Consider the following 21,508-nt stretch of genomic DNA (forward strand, 5'->3'; position numbering starts at 1 on the left):
CAATAATGCAGTGTATATTAAGTACAGTAGCTATATTTCAGTAGAGAAGTACGTCATTGCATTGACAATCATAGTGATGTTGCATTGTCCTGTGCACACATATGCATTTGTTTCAAAACCCGTGATGCACAGTACCATCTCATTCAAACACTGGATTTTCCAATCATTCAAATGGCCTATTTTACAGTAGCAGTATCAGTCTTCTCCTGTGCTACTAATACAATGCTCTTTATATTGTATAACTAGATAGATAGGATGTTTGAAGCCCAACATGAGAAACTCATCCTCTAAGAAACACACTGATGTGGTCATACTGACAAAAAAGCACTCTCTACCCTTAAGAGTCAGACTTCTCCTGTAGTGCATGCAACTAATGCAGTCCTTTCTACACTGGGAAACTAGATAGGTAAGAGGTTTGAGGTTCAAAGTGAGAAATTTAGGTGTGGGGGGTTAATGCCTGTTGCTGTATCCACTTTCCCTGCAAAAATTGCATTTCAATGTGCACACAGCTCCCTTATCCCAGTTTTTACTGAACCATTCTCCATGAAACACATTGGCCAACTTCCAAAGTTTTAGGCCATCTTCCACACACACAATTTGTCAAGCATCTTAAGCTGAGCCAACTAAAAGGCAAGTTTGGGTGCAAAGCTTTTCAGATCTCTTCTGCCAACAGAGAGAGGGAGGCTGTGCCCCAAACAGACAAGGCGAGGAATAATAAAAAAATAAATGTCCACACCCTGATATAAAAACCACACCAAAAAACAAGTAGGATGGAGGGAGGGAGCAGCTACTGCCATAGTGATCATTTAAACATCTACTGTTTTTGTGAGTTTAACTTAATTGCACTATGTTCTTCATATTGATCTTTGCTGCAGTAGCCTTAGCTATAGTGGTAGACTACCATAGCTAACTATATTTGGGAGGTGGAAGAGGAAAGATCCAGACACCCTTGGAGAATGATCCTAGTAAAGCATGATCCAGACCTAGATAAGGAATCCAGGTTATAGGGCTTTGTGAATGAATACACAGAAGATCAACTAACAGTTTTAAGAATACTTCTAGAATCTAACCCTTTCCAAAAAGCCATAGAAGAAGCAAAGATCCTTGTAGAGTGGACCTAGACCCTGCATGGAATAGATTTGTCATGATGAGTATAACAATAGGTAATAGCCTTAGAGAACCATTTGGAAATAGTCTGTTTTGACAACTATTTCCCTTCTTTGTACCTTCACAATAAATGAACAATTGATCTGATAGATTTATTTCTGTCAAGATAGTGCCTGAGTTGTCTGTTGACATCCAGTATAGGAGTGTCTTTTCTCCCTCATTTTTAGGTTCAGGAAAGAAAATGGAGAGAAGGATAGTTTGACTTAAAGTAAACTCAGATACCATTTTAGGCGTAAAAGAAGGATTAGTTCTCAAAGAAACCTTGTCCTGGCAAAAGTACATTCGCTAAACTTAAAAGTAAGATACCTCCTCTGGTGCTTGTGACTAATTCAGTGCTTTCTACAGTGTATAACTAGATCGGTAGGAGGTTCATTGCTCAGTATTGGGAACGTGTGTGTGTGTGTGTGTGTGTGTGTATGTGTGTGTGTGTGTGTGTGTGTGTGTGTGTGTGTGTGTGTGTGCGCGCATGTGTGTGTGTGTGTGTGTGTGTGTGTGTGTGTGTGTGTGTGTGTGTGTGTGTGTGTGTGGGTGTTTACAGTTAGGTGATCATGTGCTCAATCAACATCTACTGCAGGTAAATGTTTTAAAATGCTGCACAACTCCACTATCCATATGTGCACTGTCCCAGTTATACCACAACATGTCATGTGGCACTTGCGGTTCAGGTACTAATCTTTAGCTTGTGATCTTGGGTAGTTAGTTCAAATCCAGTCATTACTGCTCATATTATGTTGTGTCAGTCCTATTGTTACTGTCCATGTTGTGAAAACTGTTATCAAACACATTGACTTTGTATACATATAGACGTTGATCCCTCTTACAACAAATATAATAATTTGTCACACGGCAAGGCTTTTATTCAGAGTAATGAAAACATGTGATTACATTTTCCTTACATAACATATGTAGGTAGTTTTATCCTCTGGCACAAGGGAATGAGACAACATGTTGTATGTTGTTGACTTAGTACAGCAATTACAGTCAAACAGATCCCTTGCAGCTATAACATGATGTAATGCCTTTGCATACCAATATATCTCACAACTATAGTGACAGTTCTACCATGGTGTATTCACCATGTACAATATCATCTATTTTCTGTTGTCACATGCACATATGTTCAACATCCACATTCAGTGCCTGTTAGCATTGTTGGTTCTTATACTGTAATGCACGAATGGCATTTATTACAGTTATAATGTGTCCATTTACAGTGGGAGAGGTCTCCCTTTTACCTCAAAGAGAATATTTATAACACATATATATGATGCAATAAGTTAGCTTAGGCGGGGTGTTACAATAGTGTTAAGACTTTCACTGTTATACTTGTGGTTGATCAACATGCTATTAGTCAATAGAGTCACATATGTCTGTTCAGTTCCTGAAACAGGCAACATTATACGAATGCACTGACATTACATAAATTCCACTGTATTTAGTTATTGTTATCCATTTTTCTGTTGGACAATAATATATCATCACAGATTGCAAATGCATGACAATCTAATGGTTATCCGGGACATGTCAAGCTGTCTGTGCTCCTGTGGCATGTGCATTGAGTACTGGCTTGTACAGCATATATAGCATGCCTACACAGATAGACTGTGGTTCAGTTCTGGGACAGTGTATGTCCTACATGCTGGAAACGGTTTCCTTGTCAAAGAAGCACTGATATTGTAATGCTTACTGTGGACATTAACATGGGTAGCTCCTTTCCAGCAGTCTCACTAAATCTGATAGTTTATATTATATTTGTATCTTCTGTCTTAATACACAAATTCAAGTTTAGTTATTTTTGACAGTCTCCATTTCTATGTGATGTGGCACATGCAGTCAATATAAAAGTCTGAACAGAGCCTTGTATAATAGGCAAGAGTTTGAATCTGGTATAATCTGCTTATCAGACAACAGTGGCTTACATACAGACAATAGTTATGGCACACTCAGAGTGCCACCTTTCTCAAGCCTTGTCCTACAAGGTAGGTAATCCATGTACCTTATATCATAAGAAAGTGGTGTAAGCCCTTCAAGGGTGTTCTTCATGATTTGACCAATATGTGTATTTCTGTGGCGACCATGATTATTATGCACCTGTCTGATATCTGTCCTGGCAGGTGTTCGAAAATGATATGATGCGAATTTTCCTAATGTCATTCATTACTTACATGCATTATGTATTCACATGATAATTATTCCATGTACTGCATGTCTTCATCCATTTGTATGCAATTGCTTTTGTTACTCTAGACAGCTTAATGGCAGATAAAGGATTCCATAAATGTTTCTTACTGCATGGCATGCTGCCAGACCATCAGAAACTGTGATTGGTCCTCTGTTGCAACATGTTCTATTGTGTTGCTGCTGTTCATTTGCTGTTATATTACTGTTCCCTGTAATCCCATGTGACCATGCCCAGGATTATAATATTGAAGATGTTTACAAATCACCATTGGAAAAACTGGACTCATGAGACGTCATTCATTCTGTCTTAACATTTTTCAGTTATGTATGTTGTGTATTATTAGATTACCATTTAGCATTTACAGGACTATACAACACTTGCTTGTCTGTTATGTGCTTGTAGGTGATGAACGCCTTTCCTAGTCGTCAACAGGAAGGCTAGGAAGGAAAGTGAAGAATAAACTCTGCTCATACGGGTAATGGTCAAAAAATCCAACTGATTCAGTAAATCCTTGAGTAACACCAACAAGTTTATTCAAACAAGATCCATAGAATTGACATAAAGGTTAAGCGCTTTCAACTGGTGCAATGCCAGTCTTCATCAGAACCATTGAAAAGTGTTTGCTACCAAGAATAAATAGCAGCAGTACCTGCGGTTTTTTAAAAAATGTGCCAAAATCTTTTAAAGTGGCAAAACCATTATCAGCTTGACATATGCCTCAGTCTCAGCGTTAACAACATAAAACACATGGAAAACATTCTAATAAATTCTCCCTATAAAAAACGCATCTCTAACTAAAGAGTATACATAACTTCATGATCATAAATATAAACTCTTCTCTATCGTTGGTTATGTAACATTTACATGTAATAATAATCTATTAATATTGTATAAAAATCAATTAATATCATTCGATGTTTGAAAAATGATATTGTATATACATGATGTTGTTTGCTAATATTGTTTGAAAATGAACATGTACATAAATAAGTGAATATAGCTAACTATGACTAGTTGAAATGCTATTTACACTTTTATATTATGAAAAATACATATTCAATATAAATATATGAATAAAATACAGAATATTTATGTGTATATAATTACATTAAATTAAATTAAATAAAATAATGTACCACAATAAAAAATATGTACTATACTGCAAAAAACTGTATATATATGATTACTTATATAGGTTTATATACAATATAAATATTCATTAAGTACATAATGTAATAAGTATGAATATGAGTTATATAAAATGAATTGAATAAAATTGAATAAAATTTAATAAATGTTAATATTATTAATAAAATGTTAAGTATAATTTTTTTAAAAATGTATTTGTTGTTGTTTAAAATTTTTTTATATTATTTATATTCTGATGAAAAAATTGATACCAATATTACAGAAATACATAAAGTACATAAAATTGCATTAATAAAACTCAGATGGAAAAAATTAAAATACAACACGTGTATCTAAACGTCAAAGAAATAAACAAGATGTTGTATATACATGAATGTAATCTAATGCTGGCCTATAACATATAGAATAATCAAAAGAACAATATTTAATCACACATAAGGAATGGCTTGATGCTTATAGAATCATTGAGACCAGGGTACCTGGTCGCGTCAGTTTTAATTTGCCATACACTTTCTTTCAGTGCTAACTTATTCTTCCAATTACCCTCATGTGTGTTTATTTGGTCAATAATAGCAAATACAAAACTATGTTTCTCCCCTTTATCTAAAATATGTCTATAAAGGGCATTTGTGGTATCTTCTTTGCGTATCTTATAATAATGTTCATATATCTGTTTTTTAATGACCCTTTCCGTTTTTCCTATATAATATGCCTTGCATGCAATACAACAGGCGATATAAACCACTTGTTTGCTATTACAATTTCCTCTTAAACATCTAATAACTGTGTGGTTTATATCTTCTAATACTATTTTGTTTACTTCATTAATATAACGACATTGACGGCATGTTCCACATTTTGTACTACCTCTTTTTTGTTTCACCATCATACCATTCTGTGTTTCTGTATATTCCAACATTCTTTTAATATTGGGAGCAACTTTGTATACTATTTTAGGTGCATTTCCTACCTTAATACTCAAATTGTTGGAGATAATGACATCCCAGTGTCTGTATAAAATTTCTTTAATATAGTGCACAAATGGAGTGTAAGTAAGGACACATACTCTATTAAAATTATGTTGTAATTCCTTTGTCTTAATAGTATTGTCTGTGTCCATAGCTCCTAATAATGGTTTAAATTTGTTGCCCCACTGAGAAATGACATACTGGGAGATGCCCTTTAACATTCTATCTGGGTAACCCCTGTTTCTAAACATACTGCATAACATGTTAATATCTTCCTTCATAACATCCAAACTAGATGACATTCTTGCTGTTCTAATACACTGTCCTTTAACGATGTTTTTGAAAGTGTAAGGTGGATGATTGCTACTATATGCAATGTAATCATTCGAGTATGTAGGTTTCCTGTATATTCTTGAAGCAAAACCTATATCAGTATGCCAAATAAGTGTATCCAAATACGCTATTTCTTTACTACTATAATTGGAAGTGAATTTCAAAAATTCTGTGGTATTATTAAGGAAATCAATGAACTCACTGATCTCTGTTTCAGAACCCTTCCATAACACAAACAAATCATCCAAAAACCTTGCATAGAATTCTATCTTATCGTAATATCTACTTTTAAATAAGTGTTCGGTTTCCCATTCCAGCATGACCATGTTGGCAAAAATGGGAGCACATGATGCTCCCATGGCCACTCCAGTTTTTTGTCTAAAATATTTGCCCTGGAATGTGATGCAATTATGATCCAGGACTAAGGACATGAGTTCAGTAACCACACAAATTTTATCCCAACTAAAGCCTGAGTACTTTCTGAGGCTGTTAGTGAAAAATTCAAGCCCCTTATCTTTGGGTATACATGAAAACAAATCTACCACATCTATTGTGATGAAAATATATTCCTTGTTCCATTTGTCTTCAGTAAGAAGAAAAAAATCCATGAATCTTTCATTATGTGTGGTACCGCGTTGTAGATGTGTTTAGTCCATGTGTCTATCAAGACACCTATATTAAATGTTTTGGATCTAGAACCTGACACTATAGGTCTATATGGAGGGTCTTCCACTGATTTATGAATTTTTGGTATGCCTATAATTTTGGCAAGTACCGGATAATCTGTTCTAATAAACATATATATTTCATTACTAATTCTATTATCAATCATATATTCTTCAATTATGAGGTCTATTCTTTTATGGCCTATATTTATTTCATTTATAGATATGACCTCATAGTTGCCTGATTCATATAACCAATTATGTATTTTGGAATTGTAGTCCGTGGTATAACTAATTACAATACCACCGCCTTTGTCGGGCTTCATAATACGAATATCTTTATTACGTATTATGTTGTATAAACAAGTCCTTTCTTTTGCAGTAAGATTATCATGCCTAATGATATCTTTTCGACTATCTTTCCTAATATTGTAATTTAGCCAATAGATATCTTTACTAACCATCTGCTCATAACTGTGTATATGAGGATGGTTAGACGGTACGTATGTACTTTTCTTTTTTAATTTTGCGCATTCAAATGCATGTATATCAAGTGGATTGTCATCAAATTGTGTTGCCAAGTTAAGTCTCCTACAATACAGTTTAATTTCTTTTATTGTGTCAACTAAGTTGATACCTGTAGTTGGAACAAATTTCATTCCTTTACTCATTAAACTTATAAATTCGTTTTCTATTAGAACATCAGTGTAATTATAAACTTTAAAACCATTGTGTACTGTCATAATTGGACGTATTGCTTCAACCATATCTACACTATCAGAATGGCTTTCTTCTAAATTGGTTGAATGTGTGTTATCTACTATAACACTATCAGTACACAAGGTTCTCTCACTACTTGCTTCAAGGCAACTATGCTGTGACAATCTAAGTGGCAAGGTGTTAATAATTACTGTCTTATTCAATTCCACCTGCTGAATTGGTTTCTTTGTTTTGGGGCTGGGAAAAATCTGCCCCCTCGAAAATTTTCTTCACATTTGGCGCTCCTTGGTCTCTCATTATGACTACTAATTCTCTCTCTAATGCCCGATTTTCTGTCAGTAGGCCATATATATGCTCGATCATTCTCATATGCTTCCGTATCCCTCATTAATTTCCTATTCTTTCTTTCAAAAATACCCTTAGCTTTCTCCTGTGCATTGCTAAATTGTTTGTTGTATAAATCCTTCCAATTAGTAAAATCAGAATGCTGGATAATAGTATTGTTCATACTCTCTAACTCATTAGTCAAAAGAATCATTTTTTCATCATTATATTTAATTAAAGTTCTAATATACGAAAATCCAAAATTATCAAATAATTCATTAAACTCCCTTTTCATTTCCTTACTATAGTTGATGCCTAAAGGGAGTTTAAAAAATCTAATGCCTTTAGGTACCAATTTCATGTTGAGACATTTAGATAAATAGGCTATGTCCAATTTAGTATTCTTGTATAATAAAAGCTTCTTGCCAAAATTATATATCATGTCTCTCACAGTACATTGCTTAAAATTAGCATTTGATTCTATATTCACATTATGTTCAAATTCATATTCATCACATAAAAATTGATCCATCAAACATACTGAAACATCATCATTAATATTATTATTGCAATAAAAATGCTTTTGTCCATAAACATTGTGCCCATGGGCAATATGAGTCTCTTTTCTTTTGTGGGAACTTGATATATGTGAAAATTGAGTTACAGTACCTTTTTGACCATGTGTATTTTTTCGTTTTGCATTGCCATATTGTTTGATTGCTTGTTTTTCCTTAGGTCTGTTATGTGCTTGTAGGTGATGAACGCCTTTCCTAGTCGTGCCATTTTCATTTCATTGCAAAAACACCTCCATGTTTTTTGTACTTGATATTAAAGCTTTAAGGTCCTTTTGTTTTAGTGTAGACATGCTGAAGTGAGAAATACTGCAATGGTGTCAGCTTGCATACATGAATTCCCTGTATAAAAATCTCTAATGCAATAATTGCAGTCTACTTATTGATTCCATAATGTATATTCTGTCCTTGCTGTTATCTCTGCTCGGCATTTCATTAACATGTTTATGACATTCACTCCCCTTTTTTAAACTGCAGTTTTATATCCATATCGCATCCTTTATTACAGTGTCTGTTTTTGTTTTTGTGCATAACTGCAGGATTGCCATTGGCATAAATTATCATTACATCAGTACTGCTGGATATAGGTTGGAAATGCTTCTTATACACTTTGTCATGTTTGCTTGCTGTACATTATTATACTTTAAACATTTCCCATTCAACACTAATTAATTATGTAATATAACACAATTTGTGTACAGTTCGCCCATTTCACTTGCCGTCCTTCTGTATTCTTTCCCTGTACTTGCCCTTAATATGTCTGGGCTACAGTGTGTGCTCATATGTGAGTCCTGCCTATAGGCAAGCCATTCTGTTTATATTCTGTGCTTATACTTGCAAGCATCCATCCATGGCCACGAACACTATTCAGTTACAAACACGTGCTTGCAAACATGTAAGTGTGATGAGCAGCATGCATATTCTATTCGAACTGTCGTGTATCTTGCTAACACACTTAATATGGTGTAGGCTTAATGAGGTGCCTACACAACTGTTAATGAATCCCAGAGATTATTTAAATTGAGAAAGTCAGACCCTTTTTGTTACAGCAGAGACAGACCCAACAGTCAGACAATGTGAAATGTTCAATGTTTTGATAAGGTATTAATTTTTAGACTTAGATCAGTCAATATGTTGTCAAAAGTTTCCATCTGGATAAAATCAAATCTCTAGGTACCTAGATGTTTCTGTAGATTCTACACTATCAGTGAAGTTGAACTAAATCTATTTTTTGGGGAGACTAAAGCAATTCTATGGTGGGTCCAAATAGCTTTCTTTTTTTTAAATTAAGAATGAGTTGCCTTTTGTTAAGTTATGAGAAGGAGAAGAATGCCATTTTCAAAGATAATTTTATTAATAACAGAGAGGGGAGTGACCTATAAATAGCCATGTCATCTTCATATAAGATGACTGGTATAAGGGAGTCTAATTTTAAAGATGGAGTTAGTAGAGAACACGTGGTGGTGGAGTTAGACAGGGATGAATTACCTTAAGTGTCTTATTTTTAAGAAAGTCTTTAAGCCAATTTGTAGCTTTGTCACTTGTGGCTAAATATTAAGAGTGATATGTAAAGTAAGCTATACCTCACCAAATTAAAGTCATTGGTGTGGTCAATCAAAACAGCACTAGTGAAACTTCCTCAATCTGTATCAATTAGGATATCATCAAAAGTGTATACAGTACATTCATTGTACTCCAACAAATCCAGAAGGCACACTCGTATTTATAGCAATGGTGGTATTTAATTTCCCTAAGATAGAAAAAAATTAACTTGGTCAAAAATCAGAAACAAGGAAAGGCTTGGGTATTTTTAAATTCATTTCTTTGCTGAAGTTTTGCAGAGAGAGCAGAAAGTATTTTGTGAGACAGATAATTAAATTTTTTAGTGAATGAGACATTAAGCCATTCTTTAGTATATATATATATATATATATATATATATATATATATATATATATATATGAGAGAGACAGAGACAATGAAGCACTTGTCCAAATATGGAGAAATATGGATGCCCTGACTTCTGCAGAAAGTATGAGACTGGGGCTAGATAACATGTAAAAACTCTTGGTGCAGTGGAAAGACCAAAAGGTAAAGATGCAAATGGAAAGTGCAAGCCCAAGGCAAAGAATTTTAGGTAACAACTGTACTTTTTGTAAATTGGGGGGGGGTGTAGATGTGCACCTTTAAGGTCTAGAGTGACCAAAAAGGTGTTTGGAAACAGAAGAGGAAAAAAAAAACTTTGAAAATGATGATATTTAATTTTGGGACCAAATGAAAGGTGTATAGGTATCCATGTGCCTTCTTTTTTGAAAAACAGGAGCATTCCTGAAAAAAAACCTTTGCATCTTTGGGATGGATGTCCTGGTTCTTTTATATCCTAGAAGAGTAGGACTGGCAATGTTTGTGAAGAAATAGATTTTTTATTTATTGGTGGAAGAAGAATCTCCAGTTGAGATGGAATGTGCACCCGTTGCTGTCTGTAACCATTGTGGATTATTTCTAGAACCCAAGCATCTGATGTTGTCTCTTTCCAGAAATGAAGACTGTGGTAGACATTGCATGCAATTTGGAAAGAATGAATGGAATGAGGCTAGGAGGGAGAAGGAAAAGATGCATAGGTGGTCACTGAGTTTTCTTTAAAAAAGGAAGGTTCTTAGGGTCTGACTCCTTTCCTTTTTGAATCTGCATGCTAGTTTGCATGCATTGTTGTTTGGAAGGCTTTGCTGCAGGATTTTGAGGATTTTCATAAACCTGACCAGAGAAAGAAGAGTACAGTCACTGGCATTTAAAAAAGAGAGACAAAAAGAATTGTTTTGCCTCTTTGTATCTACTTTCCCTTTCTTATAGTTTCTTTTATAATTCAGCTGAAAATCTGCATAACAAATGGCCCCTAGCAAGATGTGCATTCAGAAGCTGAACTTAAACATCTTTAGGGAAATTCAGTAATCTAAACTATGCATTTATGCACATTACTGTACATAAAGCAACAACTCTGGACACAGTGTCCACTGTATTGTTAGCATACTTAAAAGAATGCATAGTGACCTTTGAGGTAGAGTTTAGAATTTTCAACAGGGAAGATTTAGTGTCAGAGTTTGGTAAGGACGTTAAGGTTTGCTCCATATTAATTAAAACAGTCAGTAGTTACTTGGGCATGTAAGTATGGTAATAGCTTGCTATAACTGTAAAAATGGAAGATGTATACACCCCTCTTCCCAAATGTATCAAAAGAATGGCTATCTTTGTTATCTGGCACAGGGTTAGAAGCAGAAGAATCCTACAAGATCTAGACCTATTAATAGAAATTGTAGCAAGGTCTGCTACAAGGTTTTTATTGAGGTATTTATGCATGTCAGGTACCCTATAAATCTATCAGGTTTCTTAGAGGTAGGAGCTAGGAATCAGGGGCAACAGAAGCAGAAGCAAAAACACCCTCTAAAGCTCCTACAACAGGGGGATGGCTGCTGGTTTTGGGAAATCTATTCTCAATGATTTATATCTCTTCTGAGATTCTGACACCTCCTTGCCCTCTCATTTGAAACATTATTGCATTTTAGGAATTGTATTCTCAAAGGATATGTCTTCACTGTGGGAGTGTCTTCACTTTCAAACTTACAAGGAGCAGGAATGGGTAAGTGTTAGGCATAGTCTAGATTCTTGACATCTGATATAGCTTCATACAGTCACAGGTATGCACTAAGCTAATAATATAGAAGCCTATCCTTACATTGTCATGATATTTTTTGTCCCTAATATATTGGGATATTTACTTGTGGCTCTTATCATATCATAGTCACTAAAGTGGCCAGAATTTGCAGTTTCCCATCCATTTGCCCTAATTACATTTGCACAGAGTAAGAGAAGTCCCTTGCTTTATAGAGAGTGGAGTATCATTCCATAGAAGTGGTATTCCCTCCAATATGTTGCAAAAGAGATTGTGATCTCTTAAGAGGGTGTTTACTCTACCACTGGATTTATGAATGTGTAATAGGTCTGACAGGGTAGGGTCCCTAAAGACTCTAGATGTGAGACAGGGACCACATTTTAGTAGCCTGTATGATAATAAGTAGAAGGATAAAACTGAGATGGTTTGTATAGATTTTGTGATTTCAGCCTGTGATTTTTTAGGAGAAAATGTTGTGATTGCTCCAAGTGTGACAAGTGTTTTGACAGGTACATGTCAAATGGGCTATTATATTCAATGATCCACTTAAAGTGAGATGAGTACATGGGATGATTCTATCTCCAGACCAGGACACCATAACTTTAGATATAAGCTATGTAATGAAAAAGGACTTCCTTAATTTGTTGATACATGGTGACCAAAGGATAGTTCATTGTCAACACAAGTTACAAGATCACTAACTACAGGATCAAATTTCAGTAGTGTGTTGCCAATGTGATAATTCCAAGAGAAATCTTGCTTGCCAAAAGATAGGATTATGCATTTCTTGGCATTTAGTTTTAGTCCATAGTTATGGCACCGAGTATTTGCTTGGGAATAGCTTTCTTGAATGATTTTGGTGTTCTCTGTGGTGTTTACAATGGCACCAAGTTTACATTCATCTGCAGACTTGGTCAGCCATAAACCCTTAACATTTACTTTAAACTCTGAGAAGTAAACGCCAAAGAGGACTAGCCAAAGGACTGACGTGACAGATTGTTTTTGGTGGAGGTAGAACAGCTTACCCTAATTTCCTTGGTTGTATTTGTGAGCTTATTTACTATCCAGAAAGTTAGACATTGATTACCTTTTAGCTGAGATGATTTATCTATGATATCTGAGAGTAGGGTGGTGTTCATTGTCTTTCTGAGGTCTAGATATGCAGTGTGTTTTGATTTGCCCTCATCTATTGCTTCAATAACCTTCTCGAAGAAGTAGTCCAGGTTAAGTAGGTGGGATCTGCTCTTGATTAATACAAACTGTCTTGGACTGAGAGTTTGCAGGGTACCTGTGTGCTTATTAATTACAATTATGATTCAGAAATATTTTCTTTTTCAGGGAAGAGGGGAATATTTAATTGGGGTGGAAATTAGAAGAGAAGGTTAGAGAGACTAAATTGTCTTTAAAAGGCCCCAGGCAATACTATAACAGTCTCCATGAGAAGTTTACTACATTGAGTGGGTGAAAGGAGACAGATGTTTTGTCCTTATACTCCACTCTTTAGGGCTTTCCAACATTAAAGATTTATGGGTATAATCCAAAAGCAAGAAGTCAATAAGAGATCTGGCATGATCCTCCCTCAGTAAAATTTGGGGGATATCTTCCTCATTCTCAGAGATAATAAATTTAGGTTTTCCCTTCACAGCAACAGTCTGGCATATTGCCTAATAGGATGTGCTTAAATCTTGGGCATTAGTGGCTTCTGAATGGGCCATTGCAAAAAAGTACCAACAACGTAACTAAAATCTGGATAAGCTGACCCTGAGAATCACTGCTCGTACACAAGGATGTAGAACTGTTTTATTAAAAATCCACACGACACAGAATGTAGAGGTTAAGCGCTTTCAACTGTATGTTACAGTCTTCCTCAGAACAAATCATTTAAAAAGTTCATCACTTATATACTCAACTATATTGTGATAATTGAATAATTGCTTATAAAACCGCCAAACACTTTAAAGGCATACTGATGGTCAGCACAAATTGTATTGCAAGCAACAGCTTCTCACCAAGTAATGTAAACAGATGAACAAATACATACATGTATAACCTATTGAGATATTTCAAAACGTATAATATATAAGTAACAATAATAATATATGGTATTAACATAAAAAACTATACAGATCAATATGTGTTTATACTAAAAACTTCACTAAATAAGAATACTGTATCTAAAGTGCATTTGTGCACACATACTATGTGTATAAGATGTTAAAACCAAAAATGTATATATATTATTATTGTTATATATTATACGTTTTGAAATATCTCAATAGATTATACATGTATGTATTTGTTCATCTGTTTACATTACTTGGTGAGAAGCTGTTGCTTGCAATGCAATTTGTGCTGACCATCAGTATGCCTTTAAAGTGTTTGGCGGTTTTATAAGCAATTATTCAATTATCGCAATATAGTTGAGTATATAAGTGATGAACTTTTTAAATGATTTGTTCTGAGGAAGACTGTAACATACAGTTGAAAGCGCTTAACCTCTACATTCTGTGTCGTGTGGATTTTTAATAAAACAGTTCTACATCCTTGTGTACAAGCAGTGATTCTCAGGGTCAGCTTATCCAGATTCTGAATGGGCCATGTCAGAGGTATGAGGAGAGATGAACTGCAAAAAGTGCCTCATTGGAGATGTCAGTCACAGACTGCAGAGCAGCAGAAGGCATAAAGAACACAAGAAGAATGGGTGTCCTTGTAGGGAATTTTTCTACCATACAAGTATTTACCCTTCCTGACAGACATAAGCAGTATTTAAATAGATTGTTACACAGAAAAAAGGTTTGCCAATGGGAATACTTATTTGCCCAAAACTGTAGCTGAAACCAAATGTCAAAACCTATGCCACTACGTTGACAAGGAGTCTGCATAAATGTACATATAACAAGAAAGTTGCAATTTTTTGCATGCATTACATCCTTTTTATACTAGCACATAATCTCATGCTAAGGGCAGATATATGGTTTGTAAGGAAGAAGCACAAAGCTTTGTAGACTGGACAAACATCTGATCCTTAGCAGGATATGTCCTATATAGTTACTGCTACTGTAACAATGCTGTGAAGAAGAACATAAGGTTCTTTTGATTAAACACATTTAAGATACTGAGTCATTTAGCTTTGAAATGATAGTAGGAGCTTTGATTAACTTGTTGTATATGTTCACTTCTTAGGACAGAATCACATTTTAGTTTGATTGAAAATTCAGAAAAAACAACGTGAACAAGAGGAAGGACACAATTGGGACTGATTTTAACTCGAACAAAGGCCACATGATCTACCCTTGAAATCTAACTACACAGAAGTATCAGTAATAACTTTATACAATTCTGAACATATTCTTCTTAATGATTATCTCACCTGTTTGATTGGAGAATTCCCCATCAGAACATGGGACACAATCAAAGCAGCAGACTGGCCGACCCTTCTGAGCTGACTTCCAATATCCTGGAGAACAGCTCTCACTGCACACAGAGTGTGGGACCTAGGAAACAGAATGCAAAAGGCAAAAGGAAATGAGATGCAGAAGCTAGATGTACTTACTCTGATTCACAGTTGTATTAAATGTTTGTCCATAAGTACAGTCCATTTTATAGGATAGCCTAGTTATATGAAGAGGTGAGCGTGATAAATATTGTTGTCACTGTATTCACTTCTGAGTTTTCGTTCCTTTAAATCTCCTGATATTTGACTGCTAATATATCTGCCTATGCAAAATACTTCCTATCATATTCATGTCATATTTATCTTATTTTTGCCAATTTTAGTATATGTGCTGTTGAATCAAGCACCCTTCCATATGTTTCATCTGCGATGTGTACCTATCTGGTGATAATTTAACAATGACATTTCTGATCTTCAGTTTAATTTCTCCAAGTCTTTTGGGTTTCTAATACATTGACCCGAATGGACCCTATTCCTCAGTCAAAGCATGATTAAAGTTTGTGAAATTGTTATTGTTTCATTCTTTGATGAAGCCAAAAAGTGCACTTCAGAGCAACTGCAATGTGTCCAGAGGTGACTGCTTCTGCAATTCATATGAGTTACATGTATCATTAGTATATCTAAATAAGACTGTGATTTCTTTTTTTTTGTGAGACCTGTTGCTCCTACTACTGTTGGAACAGTCTGGTTATTCTTCTTCCACACTGTGCTTGATTCTAACTGCAAATCCTGTTATTTTATGACTTTATGTCTCTCTGTATGTAAGGCACTATAATCACTGGGTGTAGCAATTTCAATAATAATTTTTGTCTTCTTTTCATGGACCACTATATCTAATTTTCTCACATCAATTTTTTTGAACTGTTGCGAATGGGTGATCCCATGTGTAATAAACTTCAGCGTTCTGTATAATATTGTGTGGTTTGTATTTCCACTGCTTCTTATCAACTTTAATATTGTAATGATTACACAATCCCAATACAACAGTCTTGCCACATTATTATGCATTTCAGACTCATACCTCTCAGCCTCTTAGAACAAGAAATCTGGACAAAGTCATAAATAAAAGTGGGACAAAGGCTCAAAATAGGGACATTTTTTAAATATTAGTCTTACAAAATTAAAAAAATTTGATACAACAACAGGTTTTGCATTAGCATGAATTTTCTGAAGGGCATCAAGTCTGAAACTCAAATGTCTGTCATTATTTCCAAACTTCAATCTTTAATGATTTACTACTAATTTGCCAGAAAAAACACAGTTTTAAGAAAAAACAGACCAAAATTATGAGGCAAAAATCTGTACATTCTGCTAAAAATCTGTATGTTGAAAGGTGTGCTTTAAGTTTACAGGTCCTCTGCCATTACTGTATCATACCCAGCAACAAGATGTGTGACTGTTTCCAGTTCTGCTTTATAAAATCTGAATGTATCTGTTTCTCCTGTATGTTCAATGGACTTTGTATACCAAAGTGTATGTAGTCCACCATCCTGGCCCACTAATATTAACCTTTCATCTTTTGATTTAAATTCACTTCTACTTACCCTTTCCAGATCGACATGAGGTTGCTCCAGGAGTTTTCTATAGCTGAAACTATATTTATGCCTTTTCCACATTCTTGCCTTCTCATCTGATCCTTCTCATTCATCTGTTTTTTGGTGCATTCAGTTGTTGACTAATTTTTGCCTACTTCTGGTTTGGTTTCTATTCCTACTTGACACTGATAAGATTCTTAGATTTGTTTGCTTCATGTTTCAGGACTTTCACTATGTTTGGAACTGGTGAGGTCAGCAGATATGTATGCAGTCCTATGATTGCAGATCTATACATGTAACCAATTTCTAGGAGACCCAGACCTCCTTCAGAACAAGGGATATATAATATTGGTATGCACTGATTTTGATATATCATTTGATAAGTGTGAAGAATTTTTCTTGTTTTCTTGTCCATTCAATACCTTTTGGGGCCAGCCATTCACCCCAAAACTGTAAATTAGAACTGGGAGAATAAGCTGAGTTATAGCTTGGAATTTGTTTCTAAATATCAGGTCTGTTTTCAGTATTAATTTTAGTCTTCTAAAATATACTTTACTGAGTTTTGTTTGCATTTGTTCATATTTTATGGTCGATCTTTCATCAATTCGAAAACATTTAAACACTCCCCTGCTTAAATTCCTTTGTAGCACATTCCTGTCCTGATATTTTCTTGGTACAGCAACTTTCCTGCTTTAATGTACTTTTGCACATTTAGCAAGACCAAATGACATTCTCATATCATCTGAGAAATTTTGACCACTACCAGTTGTGTTTTCAGTTCCAAGTCCCATTCAGAATGTTGAAATCCTGAAATCTCAAATTTCATATGGTCGAGACCATATGATCGAAGTTTCAGAATTTCAAAATTCTGAATGGAGATCTGCATACAGCGTGGAGTGGGAGATTTCTCTTTTCCTCGCTGTACTGCGATCTTGGAGTTGGTATATTTAAGTAGCGGGGGTGTGGGGGTACAGGGGGGGCTTGCCCCCTGCATAAACATTTAAGTAGTTGTTTTTTTGAGGGGAGATTTGTTTCGGAATTTTGATATTCCAAAACATCGATCAGATGGTTTCAATCATATGAGATTTGATGTTTCGGAATTTCGAGATTCCAAAGTGAATTCTCAGCTCCACTTCTTATGAACTATGAAGTTTTAAATGATCTACAAAAAGAAGATTAGCTGTCTTAACACTTTGTTGTTTTCTGGGAGCCAAATTGTAGCCATGATCTAATCTGCAAAGTTCTAAACTAGACAGCTCAATGGGTTACGGGCAAGACAAAAGAGCAGTGGTGAAAAAAAAGTGACTCTGGAATACCCCCTTTGATTTTTTTTTTTTTTTTTGTTATCCTTGGGATAATAATTGGTCCCTTATCATGGCTTAGCTGCAATGTGGTTTGCCACTGTCTCATGGTCACTCTAATGTAATTGATCAATGTAGGGTTTATCTTGTACATCTGGAATCACTCCTTATCCATGAATGTGGGATGCTGTCAAATTCTTTTTATGTAAACTATCCATGCAATACTTAGATTTTTTCCCTTTTTATAATTCTCCATTATAACTTTAACTACAAATGATCCTCTGATCCATATGACTTTCCTGCATCATCCATTGCTCTTTCATATGGAAATTCACTGGACTTTCACTCCAGAACATTTAATGTATCAGAGTTTCCACTATTTCCTGTTTCTTCCCTTGCCATGCAGCTCCAAATGACATTTTGTACTGGTATCCTTCTGAAGGGTTCTGAGTATCTTCACATGGCATCTAAACAGATGCTTCCTGCTACCACCTGTTTCACCTTAATTTGGGGACTCACCCTTCCATCATGCAGCAATGCTAACAAGGTTGGATTTTCTACACAAAATCATTCACGTCACGGGTAATTCACAACGTCATTTTCTATTTCTTTAATTTCTCCACTACTAATTGTCTTTTCTACTTTGTCCCTTCAATTTTTTTTTATTTGTTGTATTATAAAATTTTTCATATCCCGATGCCTTTGTCTGCATTTCTCTTCAAATGACTGTGGTACAGCTTTTTTTAGCATTGATTAGTTTTGCTTTTTCTTTTTCATAAATATTGCACCATATTATATTATCCTTCCAAAGCAGCAGTACCTACACCCCTGCTCTCTATTTCTGCATCTGATAACACCTCTATCTCCCCCGTCACACAAACCAAATTACTAGGGGTCATTATTGACAATAATATGAAATTTGACAAACACATAGCTCATACAATAACCAAAGTCAACAAAAAACTAGGTAGTCTTTACAGATGTAAAAACTTTCTAACCAGCAATAGTAAAGTTACTCTAGCTCGTATCCATCTTCTCTCTACCTTACTGTATGCTTCACCTGTCCTAATTAATCTAAACAAGAGTGATTTAAACAAGGTATCAGTATGCTATAAAAAAATGGCAACATTTGCCACAAACTCCTCCTACCACACCCACCACTGTCAGGCCCTAAAACAGCTTTCCTGTCTGGCACTCCCTAACACCTTAGCTCTAAACCAACTTCTTCTAGTTCACCAAATACTGTACCAACCTGAGAAAACTCCAGCCTTACAAGACCTGATCACCCTATACTCCAATAACTGAAAATTTAGATCCACTAACAAAGCACTAATCACAATCTCTGAAAACCATTACAGCTCTGGTGACTCCCTGTATTCTAGCAACATTGCCAAGACTTGGAACTCCCTATCACTACAAATCAGGTTACAACCTAACAAAACCATCTTCAAAATACATCTTATTTCCCTCCTAAACAACTCCTGGCCATGCAACTGCCTAGCACCTGGCTGACATATTCTAACACCTTTCCCCTACCCACTATCCAACCTCTTCTTTAAAACTCCCACAGATGCACTATATTTATTATCATGTGTTTCTTACAAACTCACTGCCACCTACTCTCCACTGTCCCATCTATACCCACTAACTCTCCCCTAGACTAAGGTGAAAAGCTTTCCCTTAAAATGTCAATGAACCTCATATGAAATTGTCTATATTCGCCTCCTTTGACAAACTGGCTAGTATTTTTAGTTTTTCCTTTTTTCTTTTATCTTCATTACATCTTCATGATTATCTCTACTAAACATACTCTATGAACAACAATCATATGTTATCACCTGCTATACTTTTATTTGTCTAAACCACTATACTTAAGTAAATATCTTATGTAATCATATGTTATTATCTGGTGTATGTTTTAACTGTATGTGTAAAGCACAATGCTCATGTAAATATCTTATGTATAGTATGTTAGCAATTGTTTCTGGAGATTTTCTCCCCCAGCCTCTGCTGAAAACAGACAGCTTTGTCCAGTTGGACCTCCCCGGTAAACAAATGTAAAATAAATAAATACATAAATAAATGAAATATTGTTTTCTTTCCTGTGTCCATATTTCTTCTCCAGCTGTCTCCTGCTCCATCTGTTTCTCCTTACTTTTGGGACTTATTTTTTCCATCACACTGTGACACAAGCTATGTTAGACTTTCAACACTAAATGATTCACTGTGTGTTCTGTTTTGGGATAAAGATATGAAAAATTTTAATGCAGTAACTAAAAATACCCAGTCTATTACAATAATTTTTATACAAAAGTTAGAAGGTATTCATGGGTGTCCAGTGGATCTTTCTGTTGACAATACTGCCTCCAGTATTATATGCTTGACACCAACAGTAATTGGAGGTAGATTATATCAAATACTACACCAATTATCAAAGTCTTGCAATGGTCTTGAACAGAAATTGTAGTATACAGATTGTTGCTAAACAAAATTGTTTCTCAATGGAGAAGTGATCTCAGACCCTGCTGGCAATCATGAGATATCCTCAAATTTTAAAATGACACAAGAAGTTACAGAAATTATTTCCTCCCCATTTGAATGAATATAGTGCAGTTTTTATCAAGTCAAAAATGTGTGTGGAAAAGATACTAAAACATTCATTTTGCCTTATTCATCGTCTTACTCATCTCTATTACTGCCTCTTCTTCTAACAATTTTCAAGCTATTTGCTTGCATCCCTTTGTAAATTTAGTTGTCAGATAAACAATCTGTCCTTGCATTAATATCAACATTCACAGTGATTTTCTGTCTCTCTTACTTTTATCCCATATTGTCAATACTCCAGTAATTGGTTTTCTTACCTTCTCATTTACCTTTTACCACACTTCCATCTCCTCTCCCTACTACTTTGAAAGGGTTGGTGGCAGCTTTCTTTGCAGATTTATCCCTTTTGTCCTTTACATTAATTTGCTATTATCTCTCTCTCACACACACTCACAGTCTCTACCTCTCTCTCCCTAGTCCTTTGTTATAATGAAACACAGGTGTCAGTTATATTCCATTTTCTCTTTCTTACCACTCCACTCCCATTTGTTGTACCTCCTCCTTTAACATCTCCAAAGTCCTTAACCTAAATCTTCAGTATATAGATGATCACCTCTTCATGAGGCTCTTCATGTACCCACCCACTATATACTCTGCTCTCCTTTTCAATATCAGTCTAGCTGCTTTACTTTTATAACTCTTCTGTCATGATTTGTTTTACCATGTGTACTTTCACTTTTTACCTCCTTGCTATCTTTATGAGATTCTGTACATAACATTCTCAGTCCATCCACCTGATCTCAATTACACTCCCCACCCTACTAGTATTTACTTTTTTCTTTCAAAATTCCCACCAGTCCTCGCCAATTACATATCTCTCTCACCACAAAATTAGTAACTCAAATTTTGTTAACAGCAAATGTATTC

General features: G+C 35.1%; 1 protein-coding gene across 1 annotated transcript in view; it reads right to left on the minus strand.

Annotated features, from left to right (window-relative positions):
* LOC122801287 (vomeronasal type-2 receptor 26-like) overlaps positions 1-21,508 on the minus strand; it is a 144,373-nt gene that overhangs the window by 68,288 nt on the left and 54,577 nt on the right. The window contains exon 2 of the mRNA XM_044070835.1: positions 15,118-15,241. Within this exon, the coding sequence (XP_043926770.1) occupies positions 15,118-15,241 (124 nt within the window). The remainder of the gene's footprint in view (positions 1-15,117; positions 15,242-21,508) is intronic.

Source organism: Protopterus annectens, chromosome 4.part1 (assembly GCF_019279795.1).
Source record: "Protopterus annectens isolate FY-2018-M chromosome 4.part1, PAN1.0, whole genome shotgun sequence".
Lineage (NCBI taxonomy): Eukaryota > Metazoa > Chordata > Ceratodontiformes > Protopteridae > Protopterus > Protopterus annectens.